This window comes from Anser anser, assembly GCF_964211835.1.
Source record: "Anser anser genome assembly, chromosome: 7".
Classification (NCBI taxonomy): domain Eukaryota; kingdom Metazoa; phylum Chordata; class Aves; order Anseriformes; family Anatidae; genus Anser; species Anser anser.
The window spans coordinates 25,363,355-25,380,420 of NC_139727.1; the positions used below are offsets into that span (position 1 = coordinate 25,363,355).

The 17,066-nt window shown below is 38.4% G+C and overlaps 1 protein-coding gene across 1 annotated transcript in view; it reads right to left on the reverse strand.

Annotated features, from left to right (window-relative positions):
* Positions 1–6,158: 6,158 nt before the first annotated feature.
* The window catches only part of BTAF1 (B-TFIID TATA-box binding protein associated factor 1), a 48,155-nt gene continuing 37,247 nt past the window's right edge, over positions 6,159–17,066 (reverse strand). The window contains exons 26-38 of the mRNA XM_083843990.1: positions 15,488–15,640; positions 14,740–14,861; positions 14,332–14,499; positions 14,068–14,145; positions 13,855–13,984; positions 13,051–13,192; positions 12,760–12,890; positions 12,178–12,303; positions 11,673–11,825; positions 10,852–11,063; positions 9,609–9,768; positions 8,849–9,019; positions 6,159–8,551 (exon numbers count right to left, since the gene is read on the reverse strand). Coding sequence (XP_083700116.1) covers positions 8,405–8,551; positions 8,849–9,019; positions 9,609–9,768; positions 10,852–11,063; positions 11,673–11,825; positions 12,178–12,303; positions 12,760–12,890; positions 13,051–13,192; positions 13,855–13,984; positions 14,068–14,145; positions 14,332–14,499; positions 14,740–14,861; positions 15,488–15,640 — 1,893 coding nt within the window. The 3' untranslated portion in view covers positions 6,159–8,404. The remainder of the gene's footprint in view (positions 8,552–8,848; positions 9,020–9,608; positions 9,769–10,851; positions 11,064–11,672; positions 11,826–12,177; positions 12,304–12,759; positions 12,891–13,050; positions 13,193–13,854; positions 13,985–14,067; positions 14,146–14,331; positions 14,500–14,739; positions 14,862–15,487; positions 15,641–17,066) is intronic.

Here is a 17,066-nt window from a genome sequence, read left to right on the forward strand (position 1 = left end):
GGGTCAGGGATGCTTTTCCTGCTCAAGGGGGAAGACCACAACGTGGCAGGCTCTTGGGGGCAGGGGCTTCAAATCTCTTCCATGATGTTTCTATTTCCTTGGTGTTTCAGTGGCAGCTTCAGGAGCAGTGGCCGTACCCCATATTAGAGCCAAAAGCACTGCCCCAGGGGATCTTTGAAAGAATCGTTAGGGAATCAAATCAAACTGAGCTAAGGGGGATGGGTGATGGCAAGTGCGTAGCATGCCCCGTGCTCTTCCTTGTCGTTCCCTGACAGCACACAAGCCCGTGTAAACTGTCATGGTGGTTTTTTTTCCTTTTTTTTTTTTTTCTTCTCCACTCTTCCTGCTTTGTTCATTGCCCTGATTTTCAGCTGATAAGTAATAGGCACAGCCAAAGAGTGGTGTAACTTGTGACTGCAGGAACACACAGTTCCGCATTTTATAAACAATAATTAACTACTGCTGACTGTACCAGCTGTGAGAAGCCCGAAATGCTGATCACATCTTGCAGCTTTTACCAGGGCAGCAGAGAAATCAGAAGTATCAACTTTGAATTCTGCCACACCGGCCTTTCTGGCTTGCAAATTAACTGATAATTTAACTGATAAGATGCTTAAGAGGGTGAGCATTAAATTAATTCTAAACAAAGACTGGAGGGCAGGGACTGACTGTTGGCTTGGCTGGTATGCACAATGCTCTTCTGTGCAGTCTGTTGTAAAGATAATTCTCTTCAATTGGAGTATGAGCAGTATTTTGACTTTATGCAGAGACAGGAACCTTGCTGCTGATAATACAGGTCTCCAAAGCTCCAAAATGAACATGATCAGCACCTCAATGCTTGCAGTACGGTGTACAAGATTGTTGTGTTTCGTGAGTGATGATAGAGGCACCAAGGATGAACAGTTGCAAGTGCCCTGGAGCGTTTTATAATTTAGACTGCGTGAGGGATGTGGGCAGCATGTACAAACAGATCAAAGGCTTTAGGCTTTTTTGTAAAGCCACAGTTGTTTACACAGAGTCAAAAGTTGATTTTGTTCCTAAATGAAGCATTTCTGATCGAGATGAGATACAGGAATCAGAATGTGTTGCTTTCTATGAGTTGATATCTTTTTAACATCTTCCTTCTCCGGCTATAGCAGAGATCGTATACCAGTTGACTGGATTTTTTTTTTGAGCTCTGTTTACTAACTTGCAAAAAACAGATTTGAACATCTGCATGAACTATCCCCCGTGGCTTATCATTAGTTTGCTACTTAAATTCTTTACTTCTAGGACACCAGACTGTGATTGATAATTAAATCGCCATAAATGTGGCATGAGTCTTATGAAATGAGGTCAGAATATGTAAATGTATCTGGAGAGAATAATATTTATTCAAAGAGAATAACATAGACAAACAGTAACAAAAAACATACCACAGCTAACTCATTGATTCAGGTACTGCTGGTATACTGGTAAGTATTTCTGCTTTCTTGGTGGAGTATCTAAGCAGCCAGTCTGCATAAACTATGAAATGTAATTACTCTGACATGGGAAACCTGTGGCAGGCATTTACAGTGTAGCATCATCCCTGAAAAAGCCCCTGGAACAAGGGTGTATTGGAGACACAGGCAAAATGTTCAGATAGCTCAGCTATTTCTGAGCCTCTGGCTGAGCTGCAGGTTAGTTCAATTTAGCATGGTACTGGGACAGCCCTTTGGTAGGATGCAGTATATTATTACTCTTCCTTTCCCCCTGTTTCAAAACTCCATGCCTCCCTATACTTCCTGCACTTTCTGTATGTGAGTCTGAATGTATGGGTTTGAAGATGCTGTTCTCTGGATCCACTTCATTTCCTCATTTCAAAAAGGAAATTGAGCAGTAAATATTTTCCTTTAGCATGTGGAATTCTCCTCTTAGCACTCTGCAAATCTTCATCTGAATTCTACTCAAGAAAAAAAATACTGCAGGCCACCATCTGTAAGAGTATATGTTGGTTGTTTACTTGCTAAATTAATGACAGACACCCAACACTGAGTTTTGTCAGCTGTCTGTGTGATGTAGAGCTAAGAAAATAGCACAAGTTTTGAGTTCATGACCTTTTTAAGGTTTGGTGGTATGAAAGGGAGGAGAACCTAACAAAGTTTAGATCCATGTTTGAGCTCCCTAGTGTAATCAGGCTTGGAGTAATTTGTTGCTTCCACTATTCCTTTATTCCATTTAAAGTATTCAATAATTGGCATGGTTTAGCATTAGAATTTGTATAGTCTTGTACATATTTAGATACTAAAATGGATTCTAAGTGGCAGCTCTTTAGTCAGTGTAAATTGAGTCTTATCCCTGTTGGTTAAAGCTGTAGATCTGCTATGTTTCCATAGAATCTCACAATGTTCGTTTATGTGGAAGCTTCAGATCTTGAAAACCAGTCATCCTATTCAGCTGTACATTCCTCCTGTTTATTTTAATGAGATCAGTGGTGCACCAGTCGTGAGATTATGGTAGTTCCTCCTTAATCCTACTTGCTTTATAAGGTCTGTATTTCTTTTTCTTATTTTACAAAGCATGGCCCTAAGTCTTTACCACACCTTCTACTGCACAGAATTCAAGCCTTCCTCTGAAGATAGATTCCCCTGCTCCTGCCTGCTTCTGGTACCAGCCTTTATAGTTTCTGAGTATCTTACTATCTTTATAAATCTGTTGTGAGATGAAGTGATAGTATTCATTGTACCTTGCTCTTCCTCTGTGAAAGCAGTGAAAAGACAAGTCTTTATAATTTAGTTTCCTGCAATGAAGTGTCAGAAAACTATTTTTATACTTACTGCCATGAAAATTAACTCAATTACTCAAAAATACTTCAGTCTTAAGTGATGGACCTCATAGTCTTAACTGCTTCCAACCAGTTCCGATAGAGACTTGTTTTACTGAAATTGTGCTTTGTGAGGTATAATGCACTTCACTTTCCTGAACATGAGCCAGCAGTGTGCCCAGGTGGCCAAGAAGGCCAATGGCATCCTGGCTTGTATCAGGAATAGTGTAGCCAGCGTCCCCCTGTACTCTGCTCTGGTGAGGCCGCACCTCGAGTACTGCGTTCAGTTTTTGACCCCTCATTACAGGAAGGATGTTGAGGCCCTGGAGCGTACCCGGAGAAGGGCCATGAAGCTGGTGAAGGGCCTGGAACACAAGTCCTGTAAGGAGTGGCTGCGGGAACTGGGGTTTAGTCTGGAGAAGGGGAGGCTCAGGAGACCTTACTGCTCTCAACAACTACCTGAAAGGAAGTTGTGGGGAGCTGGGGGTCGGCCTCTTCCCACAGGTAACTAGTGATAAGACTAGAAGGAATGGCCTCAAGTTGCGCCAGGGGAGGTTCAGGTTGGAAATGAGGAGACATTTCTTCTCAGAAAGAGCAGTCAGGCACCGGAACGGGTTGCCCAGGGAAGTGGTGGTGTCACTGTCCCTGGGGGTGTTCAAGGAAAGGTTAGACCTGGCTCTTAGGGACATGGTTTAGTGGGAGACATTGGTAGTAGGGTGATGGTTGGACCAGATGATCTTGAAGGTCTTTTCCAACCTTAATGATTCTATGATTTTTGAAAATTCATTTAAGTTGTAAGTACTGGATCTATAAAATATTTCACATCACTGTAGCAACAGGTGAAGCAAAAGATTTCTAAGCGTTCAATATGCTGATGTTCACATGTGCTGGTTTGTGCAGAGGCACTGCTGACAGGGTACAATTTTAACTGAGATGTCAAGTTGCAAGTTTGGATCCCTTTATGTGCAAGAAGTAGAAAGTATTTTTTTTTTAAAACCTTTTGTTGTGAATTTTTTGTGGTGGCAAGACAAAAACGTGAAGACAAACAATTTCAAGGCTCTTGTACTATGCCTTGCAAATAAATGCCCAGTTGTGTGTAATAAAATTTCAGCTCTTTGTAGTAAGAGCTGGAAGTGTGTGCATTTGTGGAATTCATTATAGATCATTAGGCTTTTGGTGTAAAAATGAGTTTGTTGAAGCATTTGTGCTTTGGAAGCACCTTTTCCTGACCCTGAACAAGGACAGATACAGTTCATAATTTTCTCTTTGCATAGGACTATTGTGATTGAACAGTTGTAAATATCCAGACTTGAACAACTTATCACAATATTTAAGCTATCAGAATGCTTATCGTAATACTGAAACATTTTTCTTTAGAAAATGGAAATTCTACTGAAGATAAATTTAACAGAAAGATATTCCTAAGATTTTGATTGTTTTGTGTCAAGGTAAAGCTCTGAGGAAAATGCTCATGAAAGGAGCATGTATTGGGCAAGGTTTTGGTAGCAGGAGGGCTGCAGGGGTGGTGGCCTCTGTGAGCAGAGCCCAGGAGCCGTCCCATGCCCAAGGTGCAGCAGGTGGATGTGGCCTGAAGGAGGCCCATGGAGAGCCCACGCAGGAGTAGGCCCCGGGCCAGAGCTGCAGCCTGTGGAGAGGAGCCTGTGCTGGGGGCCTGAACCCAACTAATGGAGTTTCTGACAGAAATTCAAAGGTCCTGTTACTAGGGTCACTGGAAGAATTCTGATGAATTGTTTCAGTAAGAGTGATTAGATGTAAAGCGCTGACCTTCAAGTAAATCACTGAAACATGATTTAAAATATGAACTAATGTTTAGTATAAACCATCTCCCTGCTTGGTTTAGATTAAAGAAAAAAACTACAACTTCCAAATTTTTGATTACAAAGTAACTTATTACCAGCCAAGTCAGTTATTGCTATGGTCCACAAACTACTGAAAACTTGCCTTATGCCAAAGCTCTGTTTAACACTGATGCCTACTTTATATTAACGCTACATAATTTGCAGTTTTTAAGCAAGTTAATTAAGTCGTATATATGTATTTCCATCTTGGAAGCTTTCTATCATTCCTTACATGGCTTAAGTTGCGCTACTTCTAATTGAATTAGAACTTAGTGAGAAAGATGTCCCACCCAACATTCTTGTCTGTAAAATGGCGAGGGATAGATATGACAGATGGACCACTTGGTGGGTAAGGAGTTGTTTGTATGGTTGCATTCAGAGCGTTGCAGTCAATGGCTCAAGGTCCAGGTGGAGGCCAGTGATGAGTGGTGTCCCCAGGAGCCTGTAGTTGGACTGGTATTATTTAACGTCTTCCGTGACGTGGGCGGTGGGTGGCATTGAGTGCGCCCTCAGCAACTTTGTGGACAACACCAAGCTGAGTGGTGCAGTCAACATACTGAAGATAAGGAATGCCACCCAGAGGGACCTTGACAGGCTTGAGAGGTGGGCTTATGTGAACCTTGTGAAATTCAACAAGGCCAAGTGCAAGGCCCCGCACCTGGGGCAGGGCAATCCCAAACATGCTTACAGGCTGGGTGATGAGTGGACTGAGAGCAGCCCTGTGGAGAAGGACTTGACTTGGAGGTATTGGTGGATGAACAACTGAATATGGGCTGTCAATACATGCTTGCAGTCCAGAAAGCCAGTTGTATCCTGGGCTGCATCAAAAGAATTGTAGCTAGCAGCTTGAGGAAGGTGATTCTCCCTCTGTATTCTGCTCTCATGAGGCCCCAACTAGAGTACTGCCTCCAGGTCTGGGACCCCCAACATAAGAAGGATGTGGGCCTGTTGGAGTGAGTCCAGAAGAGGGCCATGAGGATAATCAGAGGGCTGGACCACAACTCCCATGAAGACACGCAGAGGGAGTTGGGGTTGTGCAGCCTGGAGAAGAAAAGGCTCTGGGGACACCATATAGCAGCCTTCCAGTACCTAAAAGGGGCCTATGGAAAATCTGGGGATGGATTCTTTGTCAGGGGGTGGAGCGGTAGGACAAGGAGTAATGACTTTAAACTGAAAGCAGGTAGATTTAGATTAGGTATTATAAGTTCTTTATTCAGAAAGTTGTGAGGCACTGGAACAGGTTGACCAGAAAAGCTGTGGCTGCCCCATCCCTGGAAGTGTTCAAGGCCAGGCTGGATGGGGTTTGGGCAACCTGGTCTGACAGCAGGTGTCCCTGCCCATGGCAGGGGGTGTGGAACTGGAGGGGCTTTAAGGTCCTTTCCAACCCAAGCCAGTGTGTGTCTGTTTGGTGGTAAGAAGTTGACATCTTTGAAGCTTTTATTTCAGTGTATTTGTGGTATAGCCTTACTCAGTACCCCTTTAATAGGTGGAGTTCAGTTAGAGGCATCCCAAAAGCAGATTTTTCTTCAGTTTTATTGGAAATGAATCCAGTTCGTACATTGTGAATCCTCTGCAGTGCAAACCAGGTCATGGTAAGTGATATGCTTGCTTGGAAAGCATAGATAAAACTCTTAGATTAGTATTCAGGTAACTAAAAATGTTTTATATATATATACTTTGTGCTCTGTTCCTGCTGGTTTCCATTTTGAAAGTGTTAATTCATGGAGCACTTAAGGTCAAGTAAGTACATACACAATCCTGAAACAATCAGTTTGCTTTTTTCCCCCTGTTCCTCCCCACCCCAGTTTTCCAGGTGTCTTTTTAATGTCATAACCAAGAGAGCCATCACTAAGAGTAGTATGGTTGCATAGCAACCTCAATGTGATAAATAACTAGTGTAAAGTAGTCCTTTGCTGTATATTTCTTTTACAACAAGAACACTGCGGGAACCCAACTGTTTACTACTACACTAACTAATAAAAGTCTTGAAGAAAACCATGCAGTGTTTTATGACTAAACAAGAGTCAAATAACCTTATTATTTCTGGGCAATACCATGAGATTATTGTACCAAGTTATCTTAAAGTACCAAGTATTCGAGCATTATAATTTCTCTGCTTATAGAACATCAAGCCCCATCCTGTCTCTTCTCCTTGGATAATTAGAGTTGAAAGCACAACAGAAATATTTTATATATGAAGGTAGCACACGGTTAAAATAAACTAATATAATGCCATAATTTCCAAAAGCATTAAAATGCCTATTCACCTACAATGAAAAAGTCATCTGTACAGAAACAAAACCCTAAACATGCACATACACAACATAGAAGTTATATATTCCTAGTTTTATTTTCATGGAATGCTAATTTAGTTACAGTATGGCAGTTCATAACTACTGAAATGTGACATTAATTCATCTCCAATGCTGCAGAACAGTTTTGATTTATATATATTGTTTTAAAACAATCTTATTTTACATAGTTGAGGTCTCTGGTGGTTTTTAAGCTCTGATGCTTAAGCACACAGCAAGCTACAAACCTTAGGTTTTATATTTATACATATAGTCTATGTATTCAGACAACTGCTGTAAGTTATCTATAATTAAATATTTATAAAAGTGCATATATTGGTACATATGCACATCTAGAAATACACTTTTGCTACTGCCTCCCTTTTATAAAAAGCTGCTTAACATACAGCCATATTATTTTCACTCACTGCTATAGGTCTTTTACTATCTTTATTAAATGATTTTAACTATTCAATTCCCTCAAACTGAATGTAGGTATTTCTATGTATGTTTTCCTAAAGAGAAAAAAAAATCTGCCCTATTCCTGTAAGAAGCTTTAAATCATGCATCAGTTTAGTAAACAGTCACTTTAGCATGGATTTTAGAATCCTAGACAGTGTAAAATCTACTTCTGGAAAATGTTTGTATATTTCTTTTTAGTTACAAAAAAATATATAGGATTGAAACATACTGAATACGTGCATCTCTCAAAGCGGCTATATTCTAGCCTTATAGATAAATTAAAAAAGTACACCCCTGCTAACAGGATGCAAATATGGCCTCAAATAGACCATTACCTGTATTTAGTATAGCTCATTACATTAAAAAGTTCAAGTCAGCTGTTCTCTCAAGATGGTGTCAAAAGACTGAAGAGTGTATTTATACTCAATATACAAAGGTGGGTGCACATACCTAGCGCCATTCAATTACTTAATACTTTCAAGGCTTCTAGGCTTTGCCTCTGGTGATACAAGTCCTGAAATGATCTGAATGAAAGTTTAAGTTGAAATATTTTTTTAATACATCATAAAAGCGAGTTGTGTTTAAAAGAAAAATGTACACTGAACAACCTGAAGTACTCACTTGAAACAACTGTACAGAACTATTACAGATACAGAAAGAAAGAATGGTGGATTTACTTCAAACAGAAGTAATGCTTCTTAACATATGTAAAAACCTGCTTTGTTTTATTCTTCTACCAAGTAAGAATTTGCAGCCATTCAGAACAAGTAAAATTCAAACCACCTCGCAATGTTTACATTTAAAGTTTTTATACAGTGCAAATCTTTAAGACAGAATAACTCCCCAGTGAAACAGGTGACACTATTCAGTGCCAGTCTTTTGAAAATTCTTTCAATAAATCTATTTACACATTAAGCTAAAGGTTCACTATATATGCTTTGAAGTTTGCTGAATATCAGCAGAAAAATACGTGAACTAGCAGCAGTTGTATTACAAATATATGATGGTTACTTTAATGAATGCATAAAGTTTTCAAGACTGTATTCAGTATCATACTGTTCTTGATCCCATAGTTCTCCAAGGTTTTCGAGTACTGATTTCATTGATGCTTTCCCAGAAGAGGTAGAGGTATCAGCTTTTTCAGTTTTTCCATCCTTCAAAAAAAAAAAAAACAACCAAAAACCCGCAATGAATACAGAGAAGAATTTTTTCAGAAACATTTACTGATTGTGACCATATATTCCTAATTTTCCCTTTACAAGTAATTGCTACAAAATTCTTTAAGTCTGATTTGGAACATTCCACCTCCCTTACTCCTGTTTTTCAGAGAGCTAACTTCTATTCATCATTCTATTTCAGGTGTTCATTTGGTTAACTTTTACATTTCAAAGCAAACCTTTTCCCTAAGCATTCTCCGGTTTTGGTAGCTATTTGTAAAAATGGCTCTTTACCTTGTCAAGAGTGAACAGATCAAGAAGCTGTTCTGTTCCCATGCTCTGTAGGCTTGCATTTTCTTGGCTGATTACTGTATTCGCAATGTTCATTTTGAACTTCTGGAGACCCATAATCTTCTCCTCCAGAGTTCCCCTGGTTATCAGGCGATATACGTTAACAACGCGTTTCTGAAAGGGAAAAAAAAAGGTAAAAAAAATAGTATCTTGGGTATTCAGGAAAGCATAACCTTTTTATCTATGTGTCACAGATGGCCTGGAAGCAGTTTGGCTTAGATTTACCCTTCAGTAATTGTACTTTCAAATTTGACTGATGTTAGGTGAAAAGGATGAGTATGAAGCTATGCCAGTGGAAGCATTTGCAATTATGTCTGTGCTCAGGAACTTAGTTATTTGCTGTTCTTTACAGCTGTAGAGACTGTAACACCAGTCACTCTTTCCCTGTCCAGACATCAGAGAACGACAGTCCTTTGGGGCTTCCCTTTACTTCCTTGTCTTCATTGCATCTTTCTCCCCACTGAGGGATGATTCTGCCCTGGTCTCCTCTCAGCAGTACAGCAGAGAGGGGGGCATACCACACTGGGGATGGGATGAGAAAGTAGACCTTTTGACATCTGACATACTTGCAAGAAAGCCATATGAACAAAAACTAGGGTGAAACCATCAGAGATCACTTGTGTTATATGCTACAACCTTATCTAAATCTGAAGAAAGAAGGGTTCAATAAGAGAAAATGTATGGGAAATTAAGAGTTGTTTACCTGCCCAATGCGGTGTGCCCGGTCCATGGCTTGCAGGTCTCTCATTGGGTTCCAGTCATGTTCCACAAACACTACTGTATCTGCCCCTGTCAAGTTAAGTCCCAATCCACCGACATGAGTGGTGAGCAACAGAACATCAATAGATGGGTCATTATTAAACCTGTATATAAAAAATAAGAAAGTTAAGCATGGTGAAATTAAATAATGGAATTATGAACCTCAACTGCTTAAGGTTCCCTTGTATTCAGTGGTAGCTGATTTAATACTGAATAAGAAGTACAAAATATTAAGTAGTTGATTACTAATTAAGTTCTAAATGAAAAAAGCTGACAGGTTTAGTAGTTAAAAACAACAAAAGCTGTAATACTTCTCTTGTTCAGATTATGATACTTCTGGCATTATTTTGTACCAACCCATCATCGCCATCTCCCCCACCTTCTCAGACACTTGAGTGTTCTCATTTCTTCTGGCAGCACACTCAGATTTTTCTCTAATTTTTACTTCAGTAAAAGTTAAGCTTCTAAGGATCCAAGCATATGCTTCAAGAGCCATGGTAAGCATGTAGTAGAAAATAGCAATAGAAAATGTTCCCATATACCAAGTCTCTTAGGGCTCTTCCTCCAACAAGGATTAGATAATCTTACAGTTAAGATCCTCTGGTTTAACCAAGGTCTACAGAGACAAAAAAGGTCTCTAAGAGCAAAAAACTGTAAAACAAAACTGTAATCATTTCCAGGATCAGCATGATATACACAAAGGATAACATAGAACACCAAGGTGATTCACAAGTTAATGCATTTGTTTTTAATATAAACCTCTTCATATATACCAATTGTCACAAGTATACCCACATACTCCTGTTTTGTCTTCAATTTGGTAATGTCTTTACTGTTGAAGTAATAGAGGAACAGCAGATATCAGCACTCTTCTTTACCAGAATCAACTTCAAAATTTGTTTTTAAAAAGTCATCTAATTATTTTCCAAAATAGGCAATACTTCAGTTCTGATGCAGTCTCTTGCTATTAACATAAGCTTCCACTTGTGGAAGTGCTGTATTTATTTATTTATTAAGTAAATTAGGCAATGATGACCTGACAGTACAATACAAAATCAGTCACAGGCTTGCTAAACTTCAGTATTTCTATATATAGAAAAGGTCCCACAGGCAAGAACAGCTTTGTTCCACAAACAATATAACTCATTGCAATTGTCCTTCTATTGGTCATGAACAGATACGCTTACCGTGAAACAATGGAATGCCTCTGGCCAGCAGGTATGCTACCATCTAGTCGTAAATAAGTAACTGAAGGTAACTGAGGTCTGAGAAGGTCATGCTCCACTATATCCAGCATGCTCTTAAGTTGACAGAAGATAAGTATTCTGTGCTGGGCCACAACAGCTTCTGTACCACTCTCTGAAGATCCACCATTCCCCAAACCACAGTCTAGCAGCAGCTTTAAGTAAAAGAGCATTAAATTAAAGTATATCAAAGTGACAGTAGATCCCATGTGAATATCGACATGGATGGACTACCAAAAGTAGAAGAGAAACACAGTCAATTACAGAAGAAAGTCTGTAAATGACAGCCACTCAAATGACATAGGGGACAGCTGGACTGTGGAGTCAGACTGACAAATTTTCAAGAGTTGACAGAATATTAATTTTCTTCATTTTGTTTTATTTACAGTAGAATTTAAGTCTTTAACATCATCTAATTTTGTCAAGTTAATAGCCTCCTGTATAATAAATAGGAGAAAAATGTTACTCCTTGCTCTCACATTGCAGAAAGAAACAGAATAAAAGTATGGTTTCTGACAAGGCAGCAAAAATTATGTAAACCTCATCGCTTTGAAACAAGTTTGCCCTTTCTCTTCTACCTCTCGTTCTGAGGTTCCATGGCTAAACAGCAAAATAGGGCATAAACCTTAAAGGAAATTCTTGTACTTTATTTCATCTGCTACTTAACTCATGTTTTTATCACTTTTCAAATTGGTGGAGTCTTAAAACACCAAGCTGTAACATCAATAGAGACATATTAAGGCACAACGTGGAAGTCTACTTACTTGTTTTAAAGCAGACAACTTAGGTGCATGTTGGATATCTCGAAGGGATGAATTATGAGCTGCAAGTTGATCTGTAATTCTTTTATATTCTGGATGCTGGGTTGTTAACACTAGTGCAGGATGGTTGCATAGCTTTCGTAAATATTGCAATGCCTTTGATTATTAAAGAAATAATAAGAAACTGTTAGCAACAATATAGTTACAGATAAGTATTGAAGCTACTTGGCCACATTCCACAAGTTAGACTTTAAGGTATATTTTTATTCAATTAAAGTCACACCTTTAGATTAAGAAAACCTGTTAAGACACTAAAACATAATTTAAACATAATAGCTATATATCACTACTGAGGCAAACTAATACAAAATTCTAAATATTTTTCTTAGACTGTATGGCCATGGTTGTCTAAATTAACTATTATCATTTTCAGTTTTAGTTAAAAACAGAAATATAATTACCATAAATAAGTGAATGAGTTAGTCAAAAATATTCTAATCAAGTGTACCTGAAATACATGGCCTGTAGCTTTAAGCTTTGGTTTTTCAGTTTCTTCACTCATTGAAATTGAAGAAACTGTTTCATCAATATCACATTTGGCACGTGACTTGGCAAAGTCTTCGTAAAGTTGAACCTGTAAACCAGACCCCAGTCAGAAGAATGAGTATGCATTTCCCCCTCCCCAAGAGAAATAAGATGAACAGTCAGTTTTCAAATTTAATTTCAAGTTCAGGTCATGAATTTGAAGAAAACCAGAAAGCTAGTTTATATGCAAAGCAAGATCAACATTAACAGTGTAATCACTTATAAGTTACTTTCTTTCAACTTGGAAGGTATTTGTTAAGAAAATCTATAGATGCCTGTAAGTTGTTCTTGTAGAACTATTACAGAAATTAAGCTAAAGAAATATTCTACTGGACTGAACAGTTTTCAGCATGTGCTACTAGAAAAGCTTTATATTATTGTAGCACCAGAGAATGTTAGATATGATATCAAATTGACACAGGAATACAGAACTGCAAGCAATTCCTTTCTGGTCTTGTATCTGTGCTAGAAAAAAACTAAGCTTTCAACCACTTTTTAAACATACCTGTAAAGGACTGAGAATACAGTAATAATCTTGAATAATTTTGGGTGGAAGGTCTTGCAGAACATCCTCTTTCATTCTCCTTAGCAGGAATGGCAGAACTTGGCGATGCAGTGCTTCCATTGCAAGAACCCCTAAGTGAAAGGAACAGAAGCAGTAAGCATTGTAGAAAATACTTCCAAACATTCAGCACAAAATAAACCCTTCTGTTGGAAATGGCTACACTTTCTCTTTTTGTTAGCAGTTCTCATTTACAAATACAAGAAAAAACAGGATTTAATATTTGATCCTTACCAGCCTCTTGTTCACGACTGGAGCTTCGGGCATCTCTACTTGCCAATATTGGTTTGCCATAACGAGCTGCAAATTGGCGTTCAGTACCCAAAAATCCTGGCATAAGGAAGTCAAACAATGACCACAACTCTAAGACGTTGTTCTGAACATAAAAGAAACATTTGTTAAATTCTTTTCAAATTTAATGAATTGTTCCAAATTATCAGGAACATTTCAATAAATATTTAACACTGCTAGAAGACTACAAATGTAACACCTCAACACAATTTTGAACTCCTTAAAATCTGGGGTATTTTTCATCAGCTTAAGTCACATACTCTTTAACACCTAAATGGACTTTCTACTGTGTCTGATGTCTTAAGCCACACCCTGAATTCTTCTGGACAACAAAACCCAGGAGATGCCAGTGGTCTTAGTCCTGGATGGGACAGATACTCCAGAGACAAATCGTTACGACAGTGCTCAATATCTAGAGTTCTTAAAGTTTCCTGCTAATTTCACTAGAGGCATAACAAAATGCTCTCTCCCCTTTCCTGGCTAGTACTTAAAAAGTGGTAGTCTTATTGCAAACTTCTGAACCCTATAATACCATGGATCCTGCACCCATTCACCCCAGTATATGGGCATACTGGGAAAGGAAAAAGATTGAGTTTCAAGCAGTTAGTACTTAAAAGCTTATTTTACAATGTTTACTTGAAACAGGACAACTCTGATCAGCAGCACAATAAAACAGAATGCAAAATAGATCCTCTTTCTTGTTTCCACTACTCACCCAGCTCCCTAGAGAAAAAGGATAGCAGTTACCTGGATTGGTGTCCCAGAAAGAATTATCCTGTAATTGGCAGTCAGCTGTTTTACTGCTTTTGATAGTTTTGTTTTTCCATTTTTTATTACATGGCCTTCATCAAGAATGCAGTAATTAAACTTAATATTTCTAGAAAATAAGAACATAGACTTAAGTAGCATAGCTTAAAGTTTTAAGCTATTAAAAACCTCAGAAAACAAACCAATTCTTACCTGAAGAAATCAATGTCATTTCTCACAACATCGTATGAAGCTACTATGAGATTGTGTCTTTTCACCTGGTGTTGTAATCTTAATAAAAGAAGAGAAAGTCATAACTGAAGTGTTCCTTACATACATCTTATATTGCAGCCTTTAAAAGTATTGTCACAAGTTTTACCATGCCCACAAACTGTGCTCCAGTTGTAAAGTGAATTACAAAACTGTGTGATATTTTACTCTGCCTAAGTCATAACTGCAAAGTGCAAAATGCCTTACCTTGCTCTCTCAGTAGGAGGTCCTGTATAGTGCAAAGGATTAAGATATTCCTTGGAGCAAAACTTTCCCACTTCGTCCACCCAGTGTCCTGTGAGTGTAGGAGGACACACCACCAAGGAGGGAAGAGGAACACTGTCCACCAGTTTTGTTCTTGCATATTCTTGAGCCCTTTAAGAATATCAAAACCAAAGCATGTGTTTGTTTTGGTGTTTGTTTTCTGTAGTTGTCTTTGGGGTTGTGGTCACAAAATAGCTGAGGTTGGAAGGGACCTCTAGAGGTCATCTGCTCCAATCCCCCTGCTCAAAGAGGGCCACCTACACCTGTTTGCCCAGAACCACGTCCAGAATCATAACCATAGATAAAACCTGCTGTTAAAGTCCTTAAGATAGAACATTCATTTAAGCTTACCTGAGGCAATGATCCCCTGCTAGAATACAAATGGACTGTAAAGTTTTTCCTAAGCCCATATCGTCACAAAGAATTCCATGAAGTTTGTATTTATTGAGAAACGCCAACCAGTTAACTCCATCCTGAAATTAGAAAATAAAGAAATGCCTCAGAATTAACAAGTAGCTCTTTTGGCTAGCTGAACTTCACTTCAAACATCAGTGTGTTCTATCATCTGTTACTGCCAAGTTATGAGTCCATTTCCCTACCCCACATCCTTCATATATAAATACAAACTCCCAAAGTACAACTGGGTGTTGCACCAGAGTCTGTACGTTCCAAAAAAAAAACCCACGGATCCTCATAAATGCGTCTGCTACATCCCATTCACTCAAATCAGAGGGAGAATAAAGGTAGAAACATAAAAGGCCAAACAGCACAAGGAGGCCTGGCATTGCAGTGGTGAGCTACCACAGGCAACCTAAGCAAGGCAGAGCCCATTGGCCATTCCCTGAGAAAAATTAAGAGAATCAAAAGAGGGAAAAAAATAATTGAAGAAATGAAATTGAATGTCTTACTTAATTTGGTCTTCCTTACCCAAGAGTCTAATGTGCACATTGTTCAGACAATAACAAACAAACAAACCACAGACAAAAACAATGCACACCCCCAAGCAAAACGCCCAACACCCAAATGACTCCTACCCTTCCATAAAATCCCATCAGACCAGAACTTACTGTTCTTTTAAAATAAAAGTATAAGCTGTTACCTGCTGGTATTTTCTGAGCTCTGCTTTAATTGGTACTGGAATTTTATAGTTTTCCAGTTTTTTTCCATCCAGTAATTGTTCCAGAAAGTGGCGTTCTTTAGCTTTCATTCGTATTAATTCTTCAGACATGTTTGGTGGATCTGGTATACCAGCCTAAAATAGTATTTTTAAAGCAGCAATGTTAGGGCTATAATACTTAATTCTCACATAGATAAGAAATAAAACCTCATCCTAGCTTAGACATTTTAAATAGATGGCAAAGATGTGCAATCTTCTCAACTATGTAAATCCATATTCTGTGCTATACCTGTTTGATTCTTTGCAGATCAACTCATCCGGAGTTGTATGATGCACAGCACAAATTGTGCTCCAACGGGCACAATGAAAAGCTTATATAAACTTGCAATAAGAGGGGAAATCCTGGTCATGCTTGTAAGACTTTACAAAGGCTGAGCTATTGTTCCTCTAACCAGGCAGTTTCTCTGTCTGAAGAATCTTTTGACACCTACTTCTCCTTAGCCACAAACTACAATCCAAAGTTAGATGGATTTCTCCTACAGAGCTTAGTGGAATTACATTTAAAATGACAGTGAAGTCTGTAGGACAAATTCAAACAGATGCAAACCACGAACAAAAAAAAAATTTCTAAACACCCCCAGGTTTGTAGCAGCAGAACATGACTTTCTAGGTATTTCCCATACCAGGCCAGAAGCCCAAAGAAAGTATTAGTAGATAGTAAGTATGCTCAGCATTCTTTTTTGTTAATAATAAAGTAGCAAAAGAAGCATCGATGTGTTCATCACCACATCTCTAATCCCAGTTTCCTGGGCCACCTTAATTTTGAGGAATGTGAAATGTGAAAAGTCAAGTTACTATTGCTTAGGGAGAGCTCCTGGCTGAGAAGAAAACCTCAGGTCTACCAAGTAATTCTACCATGTGTGTTTAATAAAGGAAGAGGGAACTAACCCAGATTACGTATGCTAAAAGTGTTCCAATAAGGTATTTAAGTACATACACACAGACAACAGCCTACTTCTTTAAGTGCTCCTCCTACCCTTCCTTTTAAAAGAATTATGTCTGAAGTGAGAGTACCATGCCAGTTAATTTGGTTCAAATATATTGTCAACTTGCAGCTGGTCAATAAAAATATGGAGGTCAGATTAAGCTGAATGACTTATATAATAATCCTTCTCTCAGTCACATTTAATTTTTCTGGCTGAATAGAATGAATAATGAAATTGAGAATAAAGATACAGAAAACTGAGCATAGGTAAGTTCTCTCAATTCATTTATTGCAAATTCTTTTCTATTCTACTCAATTAGAAATGAACATGACAATACAAATTATAAACTCCCAATTATATTCAGACCTGTAGTACCTTTACTTATCCATTATCTGAAATAAGGTCTTGCATTTTTAAAAACAAAGTTTTTAACTGTGGAGAAGAAACATGCAATATCATACATACACATGTAAGCAGGTAATAAAACAAGTGTTCTACATTTTGAAGAGATGCTCAGTAAAGAGTGCTAAAATAGCTTTAGAAAATGCAAGCTACATATCACACAGAACTGTATT